Source organism: Lithobates pipiens, unplaced genomic scaffold (genome assembly GCF_037356315.1).
Source record: "Lithobates pipiens isolate NorthernLeopardFrog02 unplaced genomic scaffold, aLitPip1_a1.2 Scaffold_13, whole genome shotgun sequence".
Taxonomy (NCBI): Eukaryota; Metazoa; Chordata; class Amphibia; order Anura; family Ranidae; genus Lithobates; species Lithobates pipiens.
In genome coordinates this window covers 452,214,274-452,235,435 of record NW_027507718.1, presented here as the reverse complement: position 1 = coordinate 452,235,435, position 21,162 = coordinate 452,214,274, and the positions used below count along the sequence as shown (strand labels likewise).

At 40.0% G+C, this 21,162-nt stretch overlaps 1 protein-coding gene across 2 annotated transcripts in view; it reads right to left on the bottom strand.

The window, feature by feature from the left end:
• The window catches only part of RAB28 (RAB28, member RAS oncogene family), a 177,329-nt gene that overhangs the window by 112,439 nt on the left and 43,728 nt on the right, over positions 1–21,162 (bottom strand). For both annotated transcript variants that reach the window (XM_077477777.1, XM_077477776.1), the window contains exons 3-4: positions 14,701–14,789; positions 2,382–2,511 (exon numbers count right to left, since the gene is read on the bottom strand). In XM_077477777.1, the coding sequence (XP_077333903.1) occupies positions 2,382–2,511; positions 14,701–14,789 (219 nt within the window). The remainder of the gene's footprint in view (positions 1–2,381; positions 2,512–14,700; positions 14,790–21,162) is intronic.

Below are 21,162 nucleotides of genomic sequence, written 5' to 3'. Positions count from 1 at the left end.
CTCTTCGTACAGTATGTGCAAGTTTTATTGCAGAGGGCAATCAAATGGTATTGCTTCCACACAAGCAAATTAGCCCCTATGGCCTATATCAGCCTTGCTCTACTCAGAGGAACTCTTGGAAAAAAATTCAAGTCTCGGGGAGCCCTTGCTAATAATGAGTATATCTACAGCACACTGTACATAAGAGTGATGGCCATGGTCACCAGGAAGAATGCTTCTTACATGTGTGGTCATTGAGAAGAATCTTACAGATCATAGCTGTCAGTGAATAGTCTTAAAGGGAGGAATAAATTGCTAATTGATTAAGGAATCTCTAGCAACCTCTAGAGAAACCCTAGGGTTTCACGGCACCATGGTTCGAAAAGACTGCAGAACTTGTCTGTGTAGACCAATCTCACACCAGCTCATTCCAGTTGCCCATACATGCAATTGTATGCCTATGGAATTAGTGCCCGAAAATATCACCAATGTCAATCTAGCTTGAAGAAGAAAAAAAAAAACTCTGGGCCTGTGATCAAAGGGGCTCCCCCGGGACACACAAACTATTCTGAAAACTAACATAGATACTATAATATCATACAAGAAAGGAATTAGTATTGAAGACTTAGGAAAAATCCACCATGTAGTTTTCCAACATTTCAATAGCCCCTGGACCATCACATTATAATTAATATCTGGTTTAAAGCTGAACTCTAGGCAGATATAATAGACATGCATAAATGGAGCTCTGTAATCAATAATACATCAGTAAATGTACTTTAAATGATAAGTTTACCTTTCTGAACATGTTAAATGCTACATCCATATTTAGGGTGTAACATGTTCAGTATCTGCCCCCTCCCTCCCTCTACCTGCACAGCCACAACTACAACTACTGTCAGCCTTTGCAGCTGATGGCCTGTAGTACTCCGTGAACTGCCAGAGCACTTATGCCCACTCTAGGTAGTTCACCAAGCTTCCTGTCATTTATTAACTGTCTGCCTGTATTGGAGCATTGGAGGTATGAGCAGATAGGTTTCTGTATGCAGTTCCATACTAACCAGTATATTCTAGGCCATGCAGTGTAAAAATGCTTGCTTGTGCAAAAAACATATTTAATAACTCACAAAGCATAGTTGTACAAACACAAATGTGATATCAAGACGAGTGACAGTAGTTTTACATGCGCCAAGGTGCTTCAAATACACAAAAAAATAAAAAATAAAAAATAAAAAAAACACAGTGCTGTGAAAAGTATTTGCCCCTTTTCTGCTATTTTTTGCATATTTGTCACAGTTAAATGATTCAGATCATCAAATTAATTTTAATGTTACACAAACATGACCCAAATAAAAACAAAATTCAGTTTTGAAATGATGATTTTAGTTATTAAGGGAAAAAAGCTGTTCAAACCTGCCTGACCCTATGTGAAAAAGTAATTGCCACCCGACCCCCCCCCCCCCCCATCTTGCTAAATCATGAATGAATTGTGATTGACCACATTTTTTGGAAAGCTGAGCTGAATTTCACTTACTGCCAGACCTGTTGAATCAAAAAAAAAAAAAAATATCACTTAAATAGAAGCTGTCTGACAAAGTGAAGCACGCTGAAAGATCTCAAGAAGCAACACATCATGCGCAGTCTAAAGAAATTCAGAAACAGATGAGAAACAGTAACGGACATATATCAGTCTAGAAAGGGTTACAAAGCCATTTCTAAGGCTCTGGGACTCCAGCAAACCATTGCGAGAGCCATTATCCACTAATAGGAGAAAACATAGAACAGTAATGAAACTTCCCAGGAGTGGCTGGCCAACCAAAATTACTCTAAGAGCACAACGACTCATTCAGGATGTCATGAAAGTACCCTGAACAACAGCTAAAGAACTGCAGGCCTCACTTGCTTCAATTAAGGTCAGTGTTCATGAATCAACGATAAGAGACTGGGCAAAAATGGCATCCAAATTTGTTTGATGATCTGAATCATTTAAAGCAGAGTTCCACCCTTAAGGGGAAACTTCACTAGTTTGCACCCTCACCCTCTCCACAGCCACATTTGGCACTTTTTATTTTATTTATTTTTTTGGCACTGGTTTTGACAGGTACCCGCTCCCACTTCGGACTAAGATCCCCCCCACTTTCCCCTTTCGTTGGGACAAATATGCAAATAACAAAATAAAAAAATCAGGAAGGGGGGCAAATACTTTTTCACAGCACTGTATAAGGCAATTGTGCCACAGGTGAGACTTATAGTTTTCACAGATATTTGAATTGCTGGTTGGTTACACAGGGTGATGCTGTGGACTTTCTTCCACATCTCCAACACCTTCATTTGCGCCTCCCATCGTAAATATCCAGGTTTGAACCGAGTGGACCATTATTACTAAGATTTTTTAAACTTACTTTTGTTGCCTATCAGCGCTACAAACGGCTGTGTTTCTGACTCTTCGTTCGCCTTCTTCACCATGGAAAACCAATCTTCTAAGTTCTCAAAACTTTGGTAGTTGGTGATATCATATACCAACAAAACTCCCTGAGATAAGGAGACATTACAATGTTATTTATTCTGAAATACAAAATTCCCAGGATATGCAACTCATCTAACAATTAGCACATGTAATGTATTAATGACTGTTAGTACAATGTTTACCTGTGAGACAAAAACTAATGACAGACATGTTTAGATCCTATGACAAATATTAATATTGTGCTACACTATCGGGATTAACTAAGGTTATCTGTAGGTGGCACTGGGGAAAAAAAAAAAAAAAAGTATGCTTAGAGTAAGATAATTATTTCAACAAAGATAACATGACTGCTGAATAACACTATCATTACCAAGAACAGATATTTAAGTAAAACTCTAGTTTTGCATCTCGAAAACAGAGCTGCTTCAAAAACAGCTACTCTTAGCTCTTTGCAGCAGTGCTAAAAAGGTTTTTATTATTTATTTATATATATATATATATATATATATATATATATATATATATATATATATATATATATATATATATATATATATATATATATATATATATATATATATATACACATATACACACACACATACATATACACACACACACATTTACAATTTATGATTTCTAGGCCATTTTTCAGAGTACATGATAACACAAACTTTTTTCACTCATGGTTAGTGTTTGGTTGAAGCCATTTATTATCCATCAACGGTGTTTACTCTTTTTAAATCATAATGGCAACAGAAACTATCCAAATGACCCTGATAAGAAGTTTACATATCCCAGTTCTTAATACCGTGTATTGCCCCCTTTAACATCATCAATGACAGCTTGAAGTCTTTTGTGGTATTTGTGGATGAGGCTCTTTATCTTCTCAGATGGTAAAGCTGCCGATTCCTCTTGGAAAAAAGCCTCCAGTTCCTGTAAATTCTTGGGTTGTCATGAAAGAACTGCACATTTGAAATATCCGGAACCTTCACTTTGTGGGGACCCCCATGCTGTTTTTTCGGCATGGGGGGGGGGTTTACCTTAAAAATCCATACCAGGCCTAAGGGCCTGGTATGCTCTTGGAGGGGAACCCATGCCGTTTTTTTTTTTTTTTTTAATAAAAAAAAGGCATGGAGTTCCCCCTTGAGAGCGGATTATTCTGCGATTGGCCACAGCCAAAGTCACCTGGCCTGGGGGCGACTTGAAGTCGTGTTGTAAGTCACCCCAAGTCACGCTGTGATTCATACTCAAGTCCAAGTTGCCTCCCAAAGTTGCGCTGAAAGTCGTGTTACCCCTGTGTGAATGGACTCTTAGAAATATATTTACCTAGAAACATGGTGACGTGTTTAATACTTTATATTTGTATATACCGTAAATATAAACTATTCACAGGCTCTGAGACTTCTCAGCCAACATGTGTGTGTGTTTATGGTACCCACAATATTGTGCCAAATGTTTTTCTTGATTTTTTTTTTTTTATGCTACACTCATGGTAATATAGAATTTATAGATCAGAGCAGTTTTCAAAATTTCAACTATGGTCCTACTGATATGCCATTCTCTGGTACTCTTGGTTACCAAACCGGGAAAAGTTGTGGATTGTTTTTTATAGGGGGACAGCCAAGGTTTATCTTCCCTTCCACAAACTGTTTAAATGGAAAATATATTTATATATATATATATATATATATATATATATATATATATATATATATATATATATATATATATATATATATATATATATATATATATATATATATACATACACATACATATATATACACACACACACACACACATACACAACAATGACTATTTAGTCACCTAATTAGTTTATGCTTTCAAGATTCACACATTTTTGCGACTGAATTCAATTAGAAAAATGTGCGCGTCTAAAGAAAAGGTTGTTTAAATCTTGTTTGAAAACATTTACAAATAGACCCCGTATTGTTTTGAGTGAGTCGCTGAATTTGGGACTCATTAGAAGGAACAGTAAGGCCCCTTTCACACTTGTGCAACCTAAAATTTGCGTGTCTTTTGACCTCAAGTAGCATCAAAGTCGGACCAAAGTGGTGCCAGGGACTACTTTGAACTTGCTGCGACTTGAAGTCGCACAGATATGAATAGTGCTCATTGGAAATCATGGGATACGATTTGTCATGCAATGTTGCAGTCCCAAGTCGCAGGACAAGTCACAAAAGTGTGAAAGAGGCCTAAATCAGGACAGTCATCTAGCACTGTAAGGTGGGAAGCAGAGCCTGTACAGTAATGACTTAATGGAAGCCAACACGTATACATTTTATTCTCTTTTTGCATGTAAAAAAATAGAAACAAAGACTTTATATTCCCTTTATATTCCCTTGAAACTGAAAAGAAAATTAAATTTAAACTAAAAGTGCATCCCCCATTCAGGCCAGAATATTAATATATACAGTGCCTTGAAAAAGTATTCCTACCCCCTTGAAATTTTCCACATTTTGTCATGTTACGACCAAATATGCAAATATATATAGCAATAATATTTAGACCATAGGCATAAACACCATTACTATATTAACAGCGCTAGTAATTAACTAATTAGTTCAAAGATCTGTGTGATAAAATTTCATACACATTACAAAAAACGTATAAAAATAGAGCAAAAAAACAGAGTTCATAAAAGTCCCCAAAGCCGTGATTCATAAAGTGCGAGAAGTGCTCAGAAGTCCCCTGGTTATATAGGAAATCCTTTCAACAAGTCTGCATAACACCAAACAGGCAGAAGGCACCTCGTGCTCTGTGCATCCCCCTTCAGGTGTGCACTTACCCCATCAAGGGTTAATCTCAAGTGCTTCACAAATCACCACTTATATTGCTCCAACAGGTTGCCAAAGAATGGATAAAAGATAGCGTTCATCAGAAATATTCCTCAGCGAACAGTTCACTTTACCAGGATCTCATAAAACGGTCATGCAGAAAACAGACAGGAAGATCCATAGTGTAATCCATTTAATAAATCAATCACACTCCACACACAGTTAAAATGCTGCTTACAATGTAAACACTTGACTCTCTGTAAAATGTATCAAATGTGTCCAGCAACGCCAAGTTAAATCTCACCACTCCCCCGCTGAGAATGCTTAACAGGCAGTGGTGGCGAGTCCCGGGAAAATTTGCGATAGCCTACAGACACAGGACAGCTGCATAGTTATGCCCATACGTGTTTTGTCATCACGTCTTAAGTCGGTGGGCCCAAGAAAATGGGAATGCACGAAAATGCATGTTTGATGTCTTTTGTATGCTTTTCAGCTCCTGATAACAAGTAATCAGGGAAGTTTGCAGCGATTTGCGATCATTGAGTGAATGAACTCCTTTATATTCTCCATTTCCTCCTCTTTACGAAAACCAGCTACAGTTGCTGTCACTGCTGAACAAATTGCAGCAAAAGCAGATAAACGCTACGATTGCTTCTATGTGCACATATACCCAGGACAAAGAATCCTAGGTATATGCCGAAGCAGCTCCCAAAGTTGACAATGAATGATGTCCAGGCATAAATATCTTTTTTGTTGGCCAACATGAAAACACATTCAAAACTGGTGTCAATATGTATGCATCTACACGCATTGGAAAACATGTTAAGAACACAGAAAACCAGAAATGCAATGGTGTGAATCTAGCCTAAAAAAAATGCTAAAGTGTAAATGGTGCCCAAACAGGAGCCTCTCTTGTCAGAAGTACATGGTGAAGGACCTACCTATGCAGACATCCTAGAAGCTTCAGTGAGCTTCTCCAGGAAGTTTATATATCACAGCAGGACCGAAGGGACTTGGAGAAGTACAAGTTTAGATCTGTCTTAGCCCTTGTACACACGGTCGGAGAATCCGTCGGAATGTGTCCTATCGGGACCGTGTCGTCGGATAATTCGACTGTGTGTGGTATGCATCGGACTGATTCCGTCGGAATATCCGTCGGACCCAATTTTCCAACATGTTGGAAATATTTCCCGACCAACTGGGCGGATTGGACATACTCCAATCATGTGTAGAGAATTTTGATCGGACCAAGTGCCACGCATGCTCAGATCAAATTACTACATCAAAGCTATTGGCTACTAGCCTGAATGTAGTCCCATCATAACGAAATTACGTCATCACGTTCTGAAAGATCGTATTTTTTCACCAACTTTGTCCGACCGTGTGTATTCAACAGTTTCGGACAAGATCCGACGGACAAAATCCGACGGGCAAAATCTGACGGATTTGGTTGTGGAAATCTCCGACCGTGTGTACAGGGGCTTAAAGAAGCACTACAGGAATGCAAGATCTGTGGATCAAAGTGATGCAAATATAATATGCATTACATTTATCTCCTTGCCCTTGATCCAGAGATCTTCATGTCCTGGAACATCTCTATCTGCTGTGTGCTGCTGCACCAACTAGTTGTCTATCCCATAGCAGTATTTATTTTACAAATGGTTTGCTGTAGAGTGGCATACCAAGAGAGGAAGTGTGCCTGAAAATTAAGTTCTAAATGAGGAGCACATCTTTGAATCTACCTTACCCCCATCCAGAAATCCTGCGTTCTTAAAAGTAGTTATCTAAAGCCAATTCCCCCCTTTCACAAATTTTACCACTGACATAAAAATCACAAGCAGGGCTTCTTTTCAGCTGGAACGTGGGGGAACGCCGTTCCGGCACCTCCAGCACGAAATGCATGTAATGGCAAGGGTTGCTGGGATGGGGCATGTTGGAGGGTCCATCGATGCTGACTGTTGTGAGATTGATTGTCACTGAAGGGATCTAATGTTGCAGGGGAATCTATTGCTGCTGGAGGTCTTATGTTTCTGGGGGTTTTTGGTTGATGAGGAGGATCTTCTGTTGAGGGAGGTGTCTACTGTTGCTGGAAGTTCTAATGATGCTGGCTGCTGGGAGATCTAGTGTTGCTGGTGGGGGTTTATTGTTGTGGGGTGTGCAATTTGTTGGGTGGATCTATTGTTGCTACAGGATGGTCTACTGGTGCCGGCTGCAGGAGATCTATTTTACTACTTTTTTTGTTATCATTAACACATTCCATACAAATTACTGAGCACCACAACATGATACTTGGTTCTGTATTCTCTAAAAGGAGCAGTACTGGGAGCTGGGTGGGTGGTTGAGCCAAGGGAAGTGCTTGAAGGTAGGTAGCGGGCGGACTTAGAAGGTTGGAGTACCTGCACCTATTCTTTGAGAAAAAACCCTGACCACAAGTAAAAAATAAATAAAATACAGTTCTACTCCTTAAAGCCCCTCCTTCAGATCTATAAAAACAAAACATATATGTGTATGTATATTTATACATACATACATATATATAAAAAAAAAAAAATTATATATATATATATATATATATATATATATATATATATATATATATATATATATATATATATTTTTTTTTTTTTTTTTTTTTTTTTTTTTTTTTGCTTTTATAGATCCGAATGGGCTTTAAGGAGTAGAACTGTAGAATTGTGAAAGCAGACAACCCTCTTCATATAAAAAGTGAGGAAATTAGTCTCAGCCAGTCTCTTAGGACCCAACTGCATGTCAGATTTTACGAATATGTGTTACAAAAAATATGGCGATCACTGCCTACTACCGTAATGAATTAAATCTGAAAAATCATCACTGCTGTGTTAAATTAAACAAAATAAAATAAAAGCTGGAAACATGAAACATTAATGTATTTATTCCATCATGTCCAAATTAAACCCTCCACATGTGAATCACATTATGTTTCCATTCTATATTTTGGCATATATAGAATATGCATATTTGAAAAAAAATACTCAAAATTCATTTGAAAAGTAATTAATTCCTAAAATAGGCCTTTTGAATACTCCTTTTCCACAATGCAAACATGGGCAGGAAGTCTTAAGTAATTATGTTTCTTCAAGTGCTTGACCAATAGGCTGGCAGTTCAGATTTTATCCAAAAAGTGAAAGACAGTAATCATAATATATTACAGATGTATGAATATTACAATCAGGTCTATTCAGTGGTTAGGAAACGGGAAAAGAATGAAAACATTTCTTGTACATAAATATAGCACTTCCTGCAATAATGATCATAAATTAAATGTTAATCTGACCGAATAAAACATAGAAAAAAAACTTTGTGTTGCACTTACAGTTGTGCTCAAAAGTTTACATACCCTGGCAGATTTATGATTTCTTGGCCATTTTTCAGAGAATATGAATAACACAAAAACCTTTCTTTCACTAATGATTAAAGTTTGGCTAAAGCCATTTATTATTAATCAACTCTTTTTAAATCATAATCAGAAACTACCCACACAACCCTGATAAAAAAAGTTACATGCCCCAGTTCTTAATGCCATGTATTGCCCCTTTTAACATCAATGACAGCTTGAAGTCGTTTGTGGTATTTGTGGATGAGGCGCCTCATCATCTAAGATGGTATTATTAGGTTGCCAAATTAGTAGCACTCACCAGGGCCTGTGGGACCGCAAAGTATCAACCAGCCATCATCTATACAGATAGCAGGTATGCTCTAGTAGTCCACGATTTTGGACCCATATGGAAGAACAGAGGATTCACAACTGCTGCAGGAGAACAAATTCAATGGAAATACATTCAAGAACTTTTTGAAGCAGTCACTCTCCCAAAGGAAGTAGCTATCCTGAAGGTCAAAGCACATACTGGAGGACAAACCATGGAAGAAAAAGGAAACCAGCTGGCTGATCATACTGCCAGAACAAAAAAAACACTGAAACACCAATGGAAACAATCATATCCCTAATCACTGATTTTGCAAAGGAAGAAGAAAAAGTCTGTAGAAGATTGGAGGAGAGAATAGAATAAATACAGAAAACAAAAGAACTGATTAAGAAATTGCAAGAATCTATACCAGATGATTGGTATGAAATCATGGTAAGGGACTGAGCAAAGAAAGACCAAGATTGGCTCTTGTGCAAGGAAAATGGAATATGTGTGCCACCTCAAATGGAGAAGATGATCATGCAACTATCCCATGGCCCAGGTCCTAAGGCAATGGAGAGACATATTAAAAAGGCTGGATGGTTTATTCAATACTCCAGAAATACATGTCAAGACTTTGTTGAGGGATGCATAATTTGTGCTAAAAATAACCCAAGCAAACCAAAAATTAAAATTTTAAAATCTGTTAAATTTGGTTTACGCATCTTATCTGTTGATGGTGCCAATTAAACTTTCTTTTGTCCAGCACTTTGCCCACCCGGGTGTGTATGTCTAGTTATTTTGCACATATAGGTTGCCATGGAGTCTGTCAGGAAAACTGAAAATTTCTATCAAATACTTAGCGTAATTTTCCATTCCTGATGGACTCGACGGCAGCAGGAGTTCCCTCCCAGTGGCTGGAGTAGGCTCAATTATGGAACACGGCCTCTGACCCGGAACAAAGATTTATGGGAGAAGGGTCCTATGAGGCATGAGGGGGCGGGATTAAACCCACATAGGCTGCCATGGAGTCCATCAGGAAAGGAAAATTATGGTAAGTATTTGATATAAATTTTCCTTTATACTTACTTGCTTTGGCAGTTCCCCACCAGCACTGTTAGTGCCTCCTTAGCAAGCCGGGTGCTGCTATGGAGACACCTATGCAGGCGCACTGCTGATCCGGGCAGTGTGCATCCATAGACACACACAGCATTGGTAGACCATGCCCCCGCTCCCTCCTTACAGGAGTTTGACTGACAGAAGCAGAAGCTTATGGTTCCCACTACTCCCAGGGTCTCCTGTGAGCCCATGAAATGAGAGGAGCAGTGCTGCAGTCATGAAGGCACTGGAGCGGTGAGAGAAGCCCGGGTAGGGACAGATTTGGGTAGAACATGTGGTGGAGAGTTTTTTTTACCTTCATGCAGAGAACGGATTAATAAGCAAAATCTCTCTCTCAAAGATGCAGAACTAGGGCCCTTTTCACGGATAAAAAACAGATATCAATGCACCTCAATGGAAAGACGGATTTAGATGGATGATCATCCACTTCCGTCACTATTGTTTGTTTGGAACGGATCAAAGTCCTATTTTTCTTCCATTAAAATTTTATTTTTCTTAAATCGGACAAAAAACAGATGTAAGACAAACAGTCCGTTTTTGTATGAAAGAATGGCACCGTGACTCAAGTGCATAAAAACTCTAGCTGGCAGATGTAAAAAATGGATATAAAAATGGACGAAAAAACGGATGACAAAGTGATGTAAACTTCATACATTTTTCTTTGAAAAAAAAGTGACAACTGATGAAACGAACGGTCCGCATGTATGAAAGGTGCCTTATACTTGCTTTTCCTTCACTCTTCTGTGGCACCGTTCAGCAATGAACAAGGAAGAGAAATTCCCAGCACTTCCATGAATAGGGACCCTGTGACCAACTTTGCTCCCAAATGATGAACTAGTGCTTTATGATTGGCTGCTCACTCAGTGAAGTCACATGGGAGCGAGAGATTCTTCATCCTTGTGTAAGCGCCAAGATGTGACTTGCACTTGCCCAAGGGAATTCTTCTTGCAATTCCCAGCAAACGGAGTGGCAAGGTAGTGAAAGGAAGGTATGTGCTGTAGCCTCCATTAATGTGAACCTGTTGTACGAGCAAAGTACAGGTTCACTTTAAAAACAAAAATAAGCTGCATTTTTACTTATCCCTATTCTATACTATTTACCATACATTCTGTACATTTTCTAGATTTTGCCACTATACATAATTTCATGTCTTTTCTATTCCTGTTAGATCACTAATTCAATGAAAAACTGTGTAAAGCAGCCAAACAGGACAAACGTTCATTTTATAGCTCCCAATTTAAAATGATCACCTCTGCATATAAATCGTATCTGCGAAGCATTTTTACTGCTTTTTTTTTTCCAGTCTTACTACAGCATCCTAGCGGTTTATTATTACATCGGAGGGTGTAGGATCACTGTTAATTTCCTCTTTTACTTATTTCAGTTACGTCTCTCCCACTTTCTCTCTCCAGGGGACGTGTGCTCTGAAAATTGTACCTGTGGTGTTGATTTCCCCAAAAATCCTCCACTAATTACTGTGATTTGCACATCTGACCCAAGCCACAATGCCTGGAAATGAGAAGCCGTCTCTCGGTAACAGCTGGGGATCTACAAACCTGGCCATTCGTAGTGCTGAACTGGAAAGCCGGGTCAAGACAGCTTTACTGCATCTCTACATAAATCCAAATTATATTAATATTAAATCTTATTGGTCCTTAAATCCCCACGCCTCAACTAGCAAGATTGGATTTGCAATAAACGAAGAAGCGCTCAAGTATGCAACGTCTTGACTGCTGGTGTGTCTTTTCACCTTGACCGCATTCAACAAGCTGCCTTGTTACACTAATTGTATGACAAAAGACACAGACAATTAAAGAGGAACTCCAGTCTACACAAGAGCCTTGCTGTAGTTTTCACAGGTGGAGCCATTTAGGCAAAGCACAGATTCACGTTAAAGTAGACCTAACCCCTAACCTGAAGACATTTATAGTGTTAAAGAACTAAGTAATATAAATTATTCACATAAAATACATTTTAATATATTTTTTTTCCCCCAACTCAGTAATGACCTCTCCTGGCCTCTTTCAGTCACTCAGTACAGTGTATGTTACACAAGATTTCTTTTGACGCGCTTCCTGATAATGACCTCCATGGGCCATGCCTGAAAAATGTGTGTAGGCCGAGCTGTTTTATTACAGTTTTAACTCTTTCCATTCCACTGTTATCAGTCTAATAGACTAAATGTATCCCATAAAGAGTACCCATTACCAAAAAAATTACTATCACATAAGGGCTTGCCAGTCTTCTATTTTACATTTATTATATTGCAGCTTATCAATTCTTAGATTCTTGATGGCTGCATTAGTATCTTTATTTTAGGCATTCCTTCTTCTGTTTTCATATGGCAATCTAGCCAGCAAGCTTAAGCTCTCCAGCAGAACGTATCAGTTTACATGGATGAGACAAACCATTTAACACTGGCAGGGGTTGAGTAAAATGATCAGCTTTTAGTTATGCAAAACGGATTGTAAAGTGTAATCTGGAGTTTGGCTTCTTTAACAACCTCTCCCCCCACCTCCCCCCCAGATGGACAATGCTGCTGTCTGCGGTGTCTCCTCTTCTCATTCCTCCAAAATTGTATCTCACCAATGGGTGTGTTACTGATCAGATCACCAGGTGAAAACCGAGGGAAAAAAATCCAAAGAAGAAGAAAGCATCTAATGATTGTATTAGTATTGAGTTTTTATAAATGCTGCTTTAAAACTTTTTTTTTTTTTAAATAAAAGCACAAACATGTCATGCTTACCTGCTCTGTGCAATGGGTATGCATAGAGTAGCCCCAATCTTCCTCAACTCGGGTTCCCCACCAAGTGCTCCCACAGCAAGCAGCTTTCTATTAAGACCCATAAAGCGAGACTGGGCTTCACCCCCCACTCCCTCATCATTGGCTCTGATTGACAGCAACGGGAGCCTTTGCTGTATCTGAGCCGGTGAGGAGCGAGAGAGCCTCGGCTCTCGTGCACATCGCTGGATCGAGACCAAGATCAGGTATGTATTAAAAAGGGGGGCTGCAGGAGAAACTGCAAACAAAAGGTTTTTTTTTTTTTTACCTTTACCTAGAATGCAGTAAAGTAAAAAAAATAAAAATAAATCTGAATTATGTTTAACTATTTCCCGCCCACCATATAGCAAAATGGTGACCGGAAAGTGGTTTCATTATCCTGGCTGGGCGTCCTATGAAGTCCAGCAGAATAAGCCATGATCGCATATCTGTGGGGGCGCACACAGCACCGATCGAGGTCTGACACACCGCATCTCCGATAGAGGCTCTTTACCACGTGATCAGCTGTGTCCAATCAGCTGATCACAGTGTAAACAGGAAAAGCCGGGTATAGGCTTTTCCTCCACTTGCGCTGACAGACGCCAGAAGAGGAGAGCCGATCAGCTCTCCTGACAGGGTGGGGGGGGGTCTGCACGGATTATCACGCAGCTCCCCCAAGAATGCTCACCCAGGACCACCAGGGATTCCCACCCATGGCCACCAGCAATGCCCACTAAAGCAAACCAGGGATGGCAATCATTGCCCATCAATGATGCCTGGCAGTGCCTCTAAACATTGCTGCCTATCAATGCCATATATCAGTTCCGCTCATCAGTACCCACCAGTGCCACCTATATGTGCCCTCCAGTTCCACCTATCAGTGCCACCTATCATTGCTGCTCATCAGTGCCAATCAGTACTGCCTTATCAGTGCCTGTCAGCGCAGCCTTATCAGTGAAGGAGAAAATGTACTTATTTACAAAGTTTTGTAACAAAAAAAAAGTCAGTCTTTTTTTTATTTGTAGCGCAAAAAATAAAAACCCCAGAGGTGATCCAAATACCACCAAAAGAAAGCTCTAATTGTGGGGGAAAAGATGATAAAAATTGTGTTTTTAAAGTGTAGCATGATGCACATTTGTCACTCAATATGTGATAGCGCTGAAAGTTGAAAATTGGTCTGGGCAGGAAGGTGTATAAGTGCCCTGTATTGAAGTGGGTAAACACTTCCCCTCTGAAAATGGTAAAAAATGACATATCAGGTATTGCTACGCATGGTGAAGTGTGAGGACACATTTTGGGACAGCTACCTACCGATGAGCTGTAATGGATTTTAAAGCGTCGCCTAAGGAAAATTTTGGTAATAGTAATGCGATTTTATTTAAAATGATCACATTTTGATAATTTTTTGCAAAATATTGTATATATATATTTCATATTTACATTTCATATTTTACATTTTCAGCGTATAGATGCAGTAAATTGTAGGTTAGCCACTACAGAAAGGGTAAATTTGTTGCTACTGGCTTACTACTTAGTGACACTGTAATCTTGTATATGTAGGACAAAGTAACAGTGTCTTTGTAAGGGCACACCATCCTTAATCCCAGTTATACTTCTATTTCCAGTGTTAGATGCAATTCTAGAGATTGGCTGCTGGGCCCGAATACTGTAACATGATTGGAGGTCAAATGTTCTCCCATTTTCAGAGGGTAGTGTTGCCAATAAGGGGGCACTGGTAAAATACAGTTAATATAACTGGTATTTGGGTTCTTTACAGTGTCACTTTCACCTGAATGGGTGGGTATACATACACACACACATACATACATACACACACACACACACATTTGTGCGGTAGTATGCATATACATTTTTATCATGAACGCACTGACTTATTTCTGTTTGACATACCTGTGTTCCATAAATATATTTATCCAGCATTTTGCCACCTATTGTCTGCCCTCCGATGTCCCAGACTTGAAGAGTAACATTTAAATTGCCTGAAGGGGAAAAAAAAAACCCAGTAATATAAAAAACTCTTACCATCACAATTAATATTTCCATTACTACAGAAGAAGGCACAGAAAAAAGGTAATGTTTAGAGAGTTAAAGAAAAAATTTAAAGAACAATTCTACAATTCTACTTTTGAGTAATGATGGTTTCTGGTCTGTTTTTTGGTTCTACAGTAAAATAAAGCCTCCAAATTTTGAGCAACTCTTGTAATTACTCTGTTCTGCCTCTTCTTTAAAGCATGTTAACAGTAGATAGACTCCCAACTTGTAGGCAATAATCAGATCATAAATTACGCACAAGTATCGATCAGTACAACGTGAATTAGGAGCAACACATTGAGAAAATCGAGAAGAAAAATGCAGGATGGATGTGGCCAATAAAATTGATGCTGCTTCACGATTTTAATAACACAGAGCTTTGGGTGAGAGCGCTAACACAGTTCTTTTTTGGTATAACATACTGGACACACAGAAGCTGATTCTCTGCACATTTGGAGAAAAAAAAAGTGACATTTTTCAGGGACACTATGGGGGTTATTTACAAAAGGCAAATCCACTTTACACTGCAAGTGCACTTGGAAATGCAGTCACTCTAAATCTAAGGGGTAGATCTGAAATGAGTGGAAGCTCTGCTGATTTTATCATCCAATCATGTGCAAGCTAAAATGCTGTTTTTATTTTCCTTGTATGCCTCCCTCGGATCTACAGAGACTTTACTTTCAAGTGCACTTGCAGTGCAAAGCGGATTTTCCTTTCGTAAATAACCCCTTTGAGTTGTTATCAATATTATACTATGTAGTATCAACTTGGATGACACTGAGAACTAGAGCATGACATTTCCCAGGGAGCAGAATCTAAGAGCCAGCAGGTGTTCACCAGAGGCCCCTAGTGGTGGGGATGGATTTAGCTGCAGTCTGGCTCCAGGTCACAACCCCCTAGGGCCTTCCAGCTCACGCTCATGGTAGACTACAGGGAGGTAGAGAGGAAGCAGCAGACAGCGACAACAAAGGATAGTCAGGAGATGGCCAAAGGTTGGAGCAACAAGCAGGTCAGGATAGTCAAGAACAAGCCAAGATTAGGACAACAAGCAGGTCAGGATAATCAAGAACAAGCCAAGATCGGTAACTGGAATCAGACATAGAACACACAGCAAGTAGCACATGGAAGCCAAACACACTATATTCATCAGCAGTGCTGGCTTGCAGTGCACAGGCAAATATAGAGTTCCCTGATAGGGGCTGGGGTGGAGCCATGCTTTGAGGAGAAATTACGTAAGCAGCCAGGTGAGAGTGGCTGGCCTCTTAAGCTGAACACATGGAGAGGTAAGCTGACAGACAAACATTACTGCATATCCATGACAAAATGCAAAGTACATTTGTCATGCATAAAGATTTGTGCCATTCAGAAGTAGCTACAATAGCATTCTGTTGTGAATAGTACAACAATCTTTGGGGTCATTGTGGGCACCACATTGTTTTAATTACCAGCCTTAGCAGCTCGCAGAAAAGCCATAGGAAAAAAAAAAAAAAAATACATAGGCAGATGGCAGGACAGCTTAGCAATCAGGAGGCATTCTCTGACCAACGCCATTTCCTCATTGTACCAGATTCAAGAAGCATTTGCTCTTTAGAAAGGCAGAGGAAATTCTAGGGACCAACCATACAGTCAGTCCCAGACTAAATTCTGCCAATTCTGATTTATTGCAGACTCTGGACTATGGTGATTGCTGTTTGCTGGTTCCATGGGGATGTTAAGAGAATTTTTGTGGGTGTTTAGCATACCTAGGCACCCCCCTGCCATCGCCACTGCTTATAGGATATGTTATCTGACTGATAAGGTAACCAGAGAGCAAGGAGGCAATAATAGTTGAGAGGACCGTTTGCCATTACAAGAACATTTAGGTTTCCTCTGGTCATAGAAAATTGTACATAAAATATCTGGTTCTGGGATCGGGCACCAAAAATAAAATTATGAACTTGACCTCTGCATAACTGCAACGTTTCCTGTATAGCAACAGCGGTAATTTAACTGGTTTTAACTACCGGTAGTTTCCTGGATTTGCTCTTTAATCAACCAGAACAGTGTGCTTTCTGGAGGTATGAGTGTCTCTATTGGACAGGGGGAAAGGTCTAATGGACCTTCCCTTCCTTTACAAATCCCTTATCATAGGATCAAATGGTTATTTGTAAGCCAAAGATTGTGCATGTGAATGAAAAACAGATATAAAACATCCGTTAAAAAAAAATGACCTAAACCATTATAGTTTTCCCTTCAATTAACCAATAAATCCAGGCCTCATTAAATGAAATCAAGAGCGGCTTTTAAATCACATCATTCTTTATAAAAAAAAAAAAAAGGTTTGTAGTACAATTAAGCCAAATACAGGGGGCATAAAACAGAACAAACAAAAACACATACAAATACATAGACAACCACTAGCTTTCACTCGACAAGCATATGTATACAAGTTTCTAAAACATTTAGACCCCTTTCACACCAGGGCGTTTTGCAGGCGCCATAGTGTTAGAAATAGCGCCTGCAATCCGCCCTAAAAAAGCTGCACCATTGTCTGTACAGCGGTGCACTGGCAGGACGTCAGGGAAAAGTCCTGCCAGCAGCTTCTTTGGAGCGGTGTGCTTACCGCTCCTCCACCGCTGTAATACCGCCAGCAAAACGCATATTGCCGGCGGTTTTAACCCTTTCTCGGCCGCCAGCGGGGGTAAAAGCGCCCCGCTAGTGGCTGAAATGCACCGCAAATCCGGCGGTAAAACGCCGCTAAAAATAGCGGCGATTTACCGCCCACGCTATGGGCGGTGTGGTGTGAAAAGGGTCTTATATATTAAATCCATGAGCAAAAAACGATATTGTGCACAAGTATTTATGCCATCATGTGTCACGGTACTACTTACAGCGAACCCACAGGCGAGCAGTTGACACGGGATCCCCCAGGGCGTGGATTCTAAGAGCCAGCCGGTGTTCCGCCAGGGACCCTCTCACGAAGGTTTGGACTTAGCTGCGTGCTGACTCCAGGCCACGACCCTCGGGTTCACCCTGCTCGCTAGGGAAGTACCAGAGACACTGTAGACAAGGATGGATGGATGGATGAAGCAAGGAGAGCTAGATCGTAAGCCAAGGTCAGGGTGGGCTGCAGACAACGTAATCAGAACAAGCCAGGTCGGTACACAAAAGATCAGTTCACGAGAAGTCAGGTAAAACAGGTTACACAGGGGAGCTTCAGAAACAAACGTTGCTCAAGCAATGGCAGCTAGTTAGGAGGGGATTTAAATAGAGAAGCACATGAGGGGCTGGACAGGAAGTAGCAGGAAGAAAACATATTAGGCAACAGGTGAAGGGCGGCGACACCCATAACTGCAGAGTGCACAGAGCTGAACATCTGACAGTGGAACAACAGATGCCAGCCGACCCACTGCAGTAAAGGTGAGACACAGATCAGCTCCGCAGCTGATCTGTGACATCATGGAATAGTTCAAGGCTTCCACGTAGCACAAACTCAGATATACTGTACATTTCCTACTCCAGCAACTATTCTTTTTCTCTTTCTATTCTTTTTTAATATAAAAAAAAAAAAAATACTAGAAAAACAATTAGGTCATGCTACCTAATATCCTTCAACCATTCTAGAAGCATATATTATGATGGCCAGAGAGAGGTAGAGGTTAGATAACTAAATGGACTAATGTTCACTTAGCTCATCTCAAGGTGCTCTAGCACAGCTACACCCCCTAAGAACTTAGTATTCTATGGATTTTAAGGGGTTTTTAGACTGATTATTCTCTGCTGTTCATTATTTGGTGTGAAGTTTCCATGTAGATGGGAAAACCCTGCATCAGAGCACAAATGTGTCTTTTCATTATAGTGTAGTTTAACCACTTAAGCCCCGGACCAATTTGCAGCCAAAGGACCAGGCCCCTTTTTGTGATTCGGCACTGCGCCGCTTTAACTGACAAGTGTGCGGTCGTGCGACGTGGCTCCCAAACAAAATTGGCGTCCTTTTTTTTCCCACAAATAGAGCTTTCTTTTAGTGGTATTTGATCACCTCTACGTTTTTTTTTTTTTGCGCTATAAACAAAAATAGAGCGACAATTTTGAAAAAAAATTTTTACTTTTTGCTATAATAAATATCCCCATAAAATATATAAAAAAAATATATTTTTTCCTCGGTTTAGGCAGATACGTATTCTTCTACATATTTTTGAAAAAAAAAAAAAACGCAATTAGCGATTATTGATTGGTTTGCGCAAAAGTTATAGCGTTTACAAAATAGGGGATAGTTTTATAGCATTTTTATTAATATTTTTTTTTTACTAGTAATGGCAGCGATCAGCGATTTTTATTGTGACTGCGACATTATGGCGGACACATCGGACATTTTTGGGACCATTGTCATTTATACAGCAATCAGTGCTATTTAAATGCACTGATTCCTGTGTAAATGGCACTGGCAGTGAAGGAGTTAACCACTAAGAGGTGGGGAGGGGTTAAGTGTGATGTGTGTAGTTTTTTTTACTGTTGGGGCGTGGCTTGGCATGTGACATCACTGATCATCTTTCCCTATAATAGGGAACAGATGATCAGTGACAGCCACACTAGGAAGCTCGGGGAGAGGTTTGTTTACACAGACCTCTCCTCGTTCTTCAGCTCTTTGACCCGATCGTGGGACACCAGCGGTGATCGGGTCCGCGGCCACGGTTACAGAGCTCAGGACCGGGTCGCGAGCGCGCCGCCGGCAACGTACCTGTACGTTGATGTGCCCAGCCATGCCATTCTGCCGACGTAAATGTGCAGGAGGTGGTCCTTAAGCGGTTAAACTTATAGCTCTGATGTTGATAGATTCCGGGGGATACAATCATTCCAGAACTTGGTAAACTTTGGCAAGTATATCTCCCCATTGCAAATATTTTGCCCCCACAGTAAAAACATTTCTCACTTGGATTTTATGCCAATGATCTTTAACTCTTCTACTGGATTCCCCATAGCAATATAAAAAAGTGTCCAGAAATTTCATAAAAATCAAAGTGATATAAAAAATGGGTTTAAGGATCAGTCTACCACAAAAGGTAACCAGTTTTAATTCAGCATTAGTGCAGCAGCATGATTTCCCTGTAAGCCACTGAACAGAACAGAGCATATACCAAATCAGCCATATCTTTATGATCACTGACAGGTAAAGTGAATAACATTGATTATCTTGTTACAATGGCATCTGAAAGTTGGTGGGTTTATATTAGGTGCAAAGAAACATTTTGTCCCAGAAGCCAATATGTTGAGATAAGCAGAAGAAAAACGGGCATCACAGTTTGTTGTGTATGGGATTGTGTAACCACATAGCCAAAAAGCACCTGCAATGGGCACATGAGCATCAGAGCTGGATTGCTAAAAAAAAAAAAAAAAAAAAAAATGGAAGAAGGTGGCCTAGTCTGATGAATCACATTTTTGCATCATGTGGATGGCTAGGTGTGTGCACATCACTTTTCTAGGGAAGAGATGGCACCAGGATGTAGAATGGGAAGATGGAAAGCTGGCCGAGGCAATGTGATACTTTGGGCAATGTTCTGCTGTGAAACACTGGGTCCTGCCATTCATGTGGCTGTTACCTTGACATATACCATCTACCTAAATATTGTTAATGACCAAATACACCCCTTCATGGAAATGGTATCCCCTGAGGGCACCTCTTCAGCAGGATAATGCACCGTTCCACACTGCAAAAAGAATGGTTTTAGGAACTCATTCTCCAGATTTCAGCATCAAGCATCTTTGGGATGTGCTGAAAAAACAAGTCTCATCCGCGGAAGCCTCATCCTGCAACTTACAGGACTCAAAAGGATTTGCCACTGTCGGCTTGGTGCCAGATTCCACAGAATACCTTCAGAGGTAGTGGCATCCTTGTCTCGATGGGTCAGGGAAATTTTGGTGGAAAAAGGGGAACCTACTCAATATTAGGTGGGTGATAAGAAAATTATGGCTAATCGTTGTATATAAAATACGACCACAGTAATATCTTGAAGGTATAAGTCACTGGTCTAGTTGCCCTTCGAGCAAAAAATGTTTGCTACTTCTAAGCCTGCAAACAAAAATGTAAAAATACTTTTTTTTTTCCGTACTAAAGTGACCCTGCCACCAAATTCATAGATCTCAACTGTCCCAGATTTGCGAGTACAAACCCATATCAAGGTACTCTGTCCTAACGATTCTGTGTACTAGTCCTGACATCACAGTATCACCCTTATTTGAGTTGTTCAGCATGCACAACAACTCAATAAAGGGGTATTAAAGTGGTTGTAAACCCTTACAAACCACTTTGACCTACAGGTAAGCCTAGATTAAGGCTTACCTGTA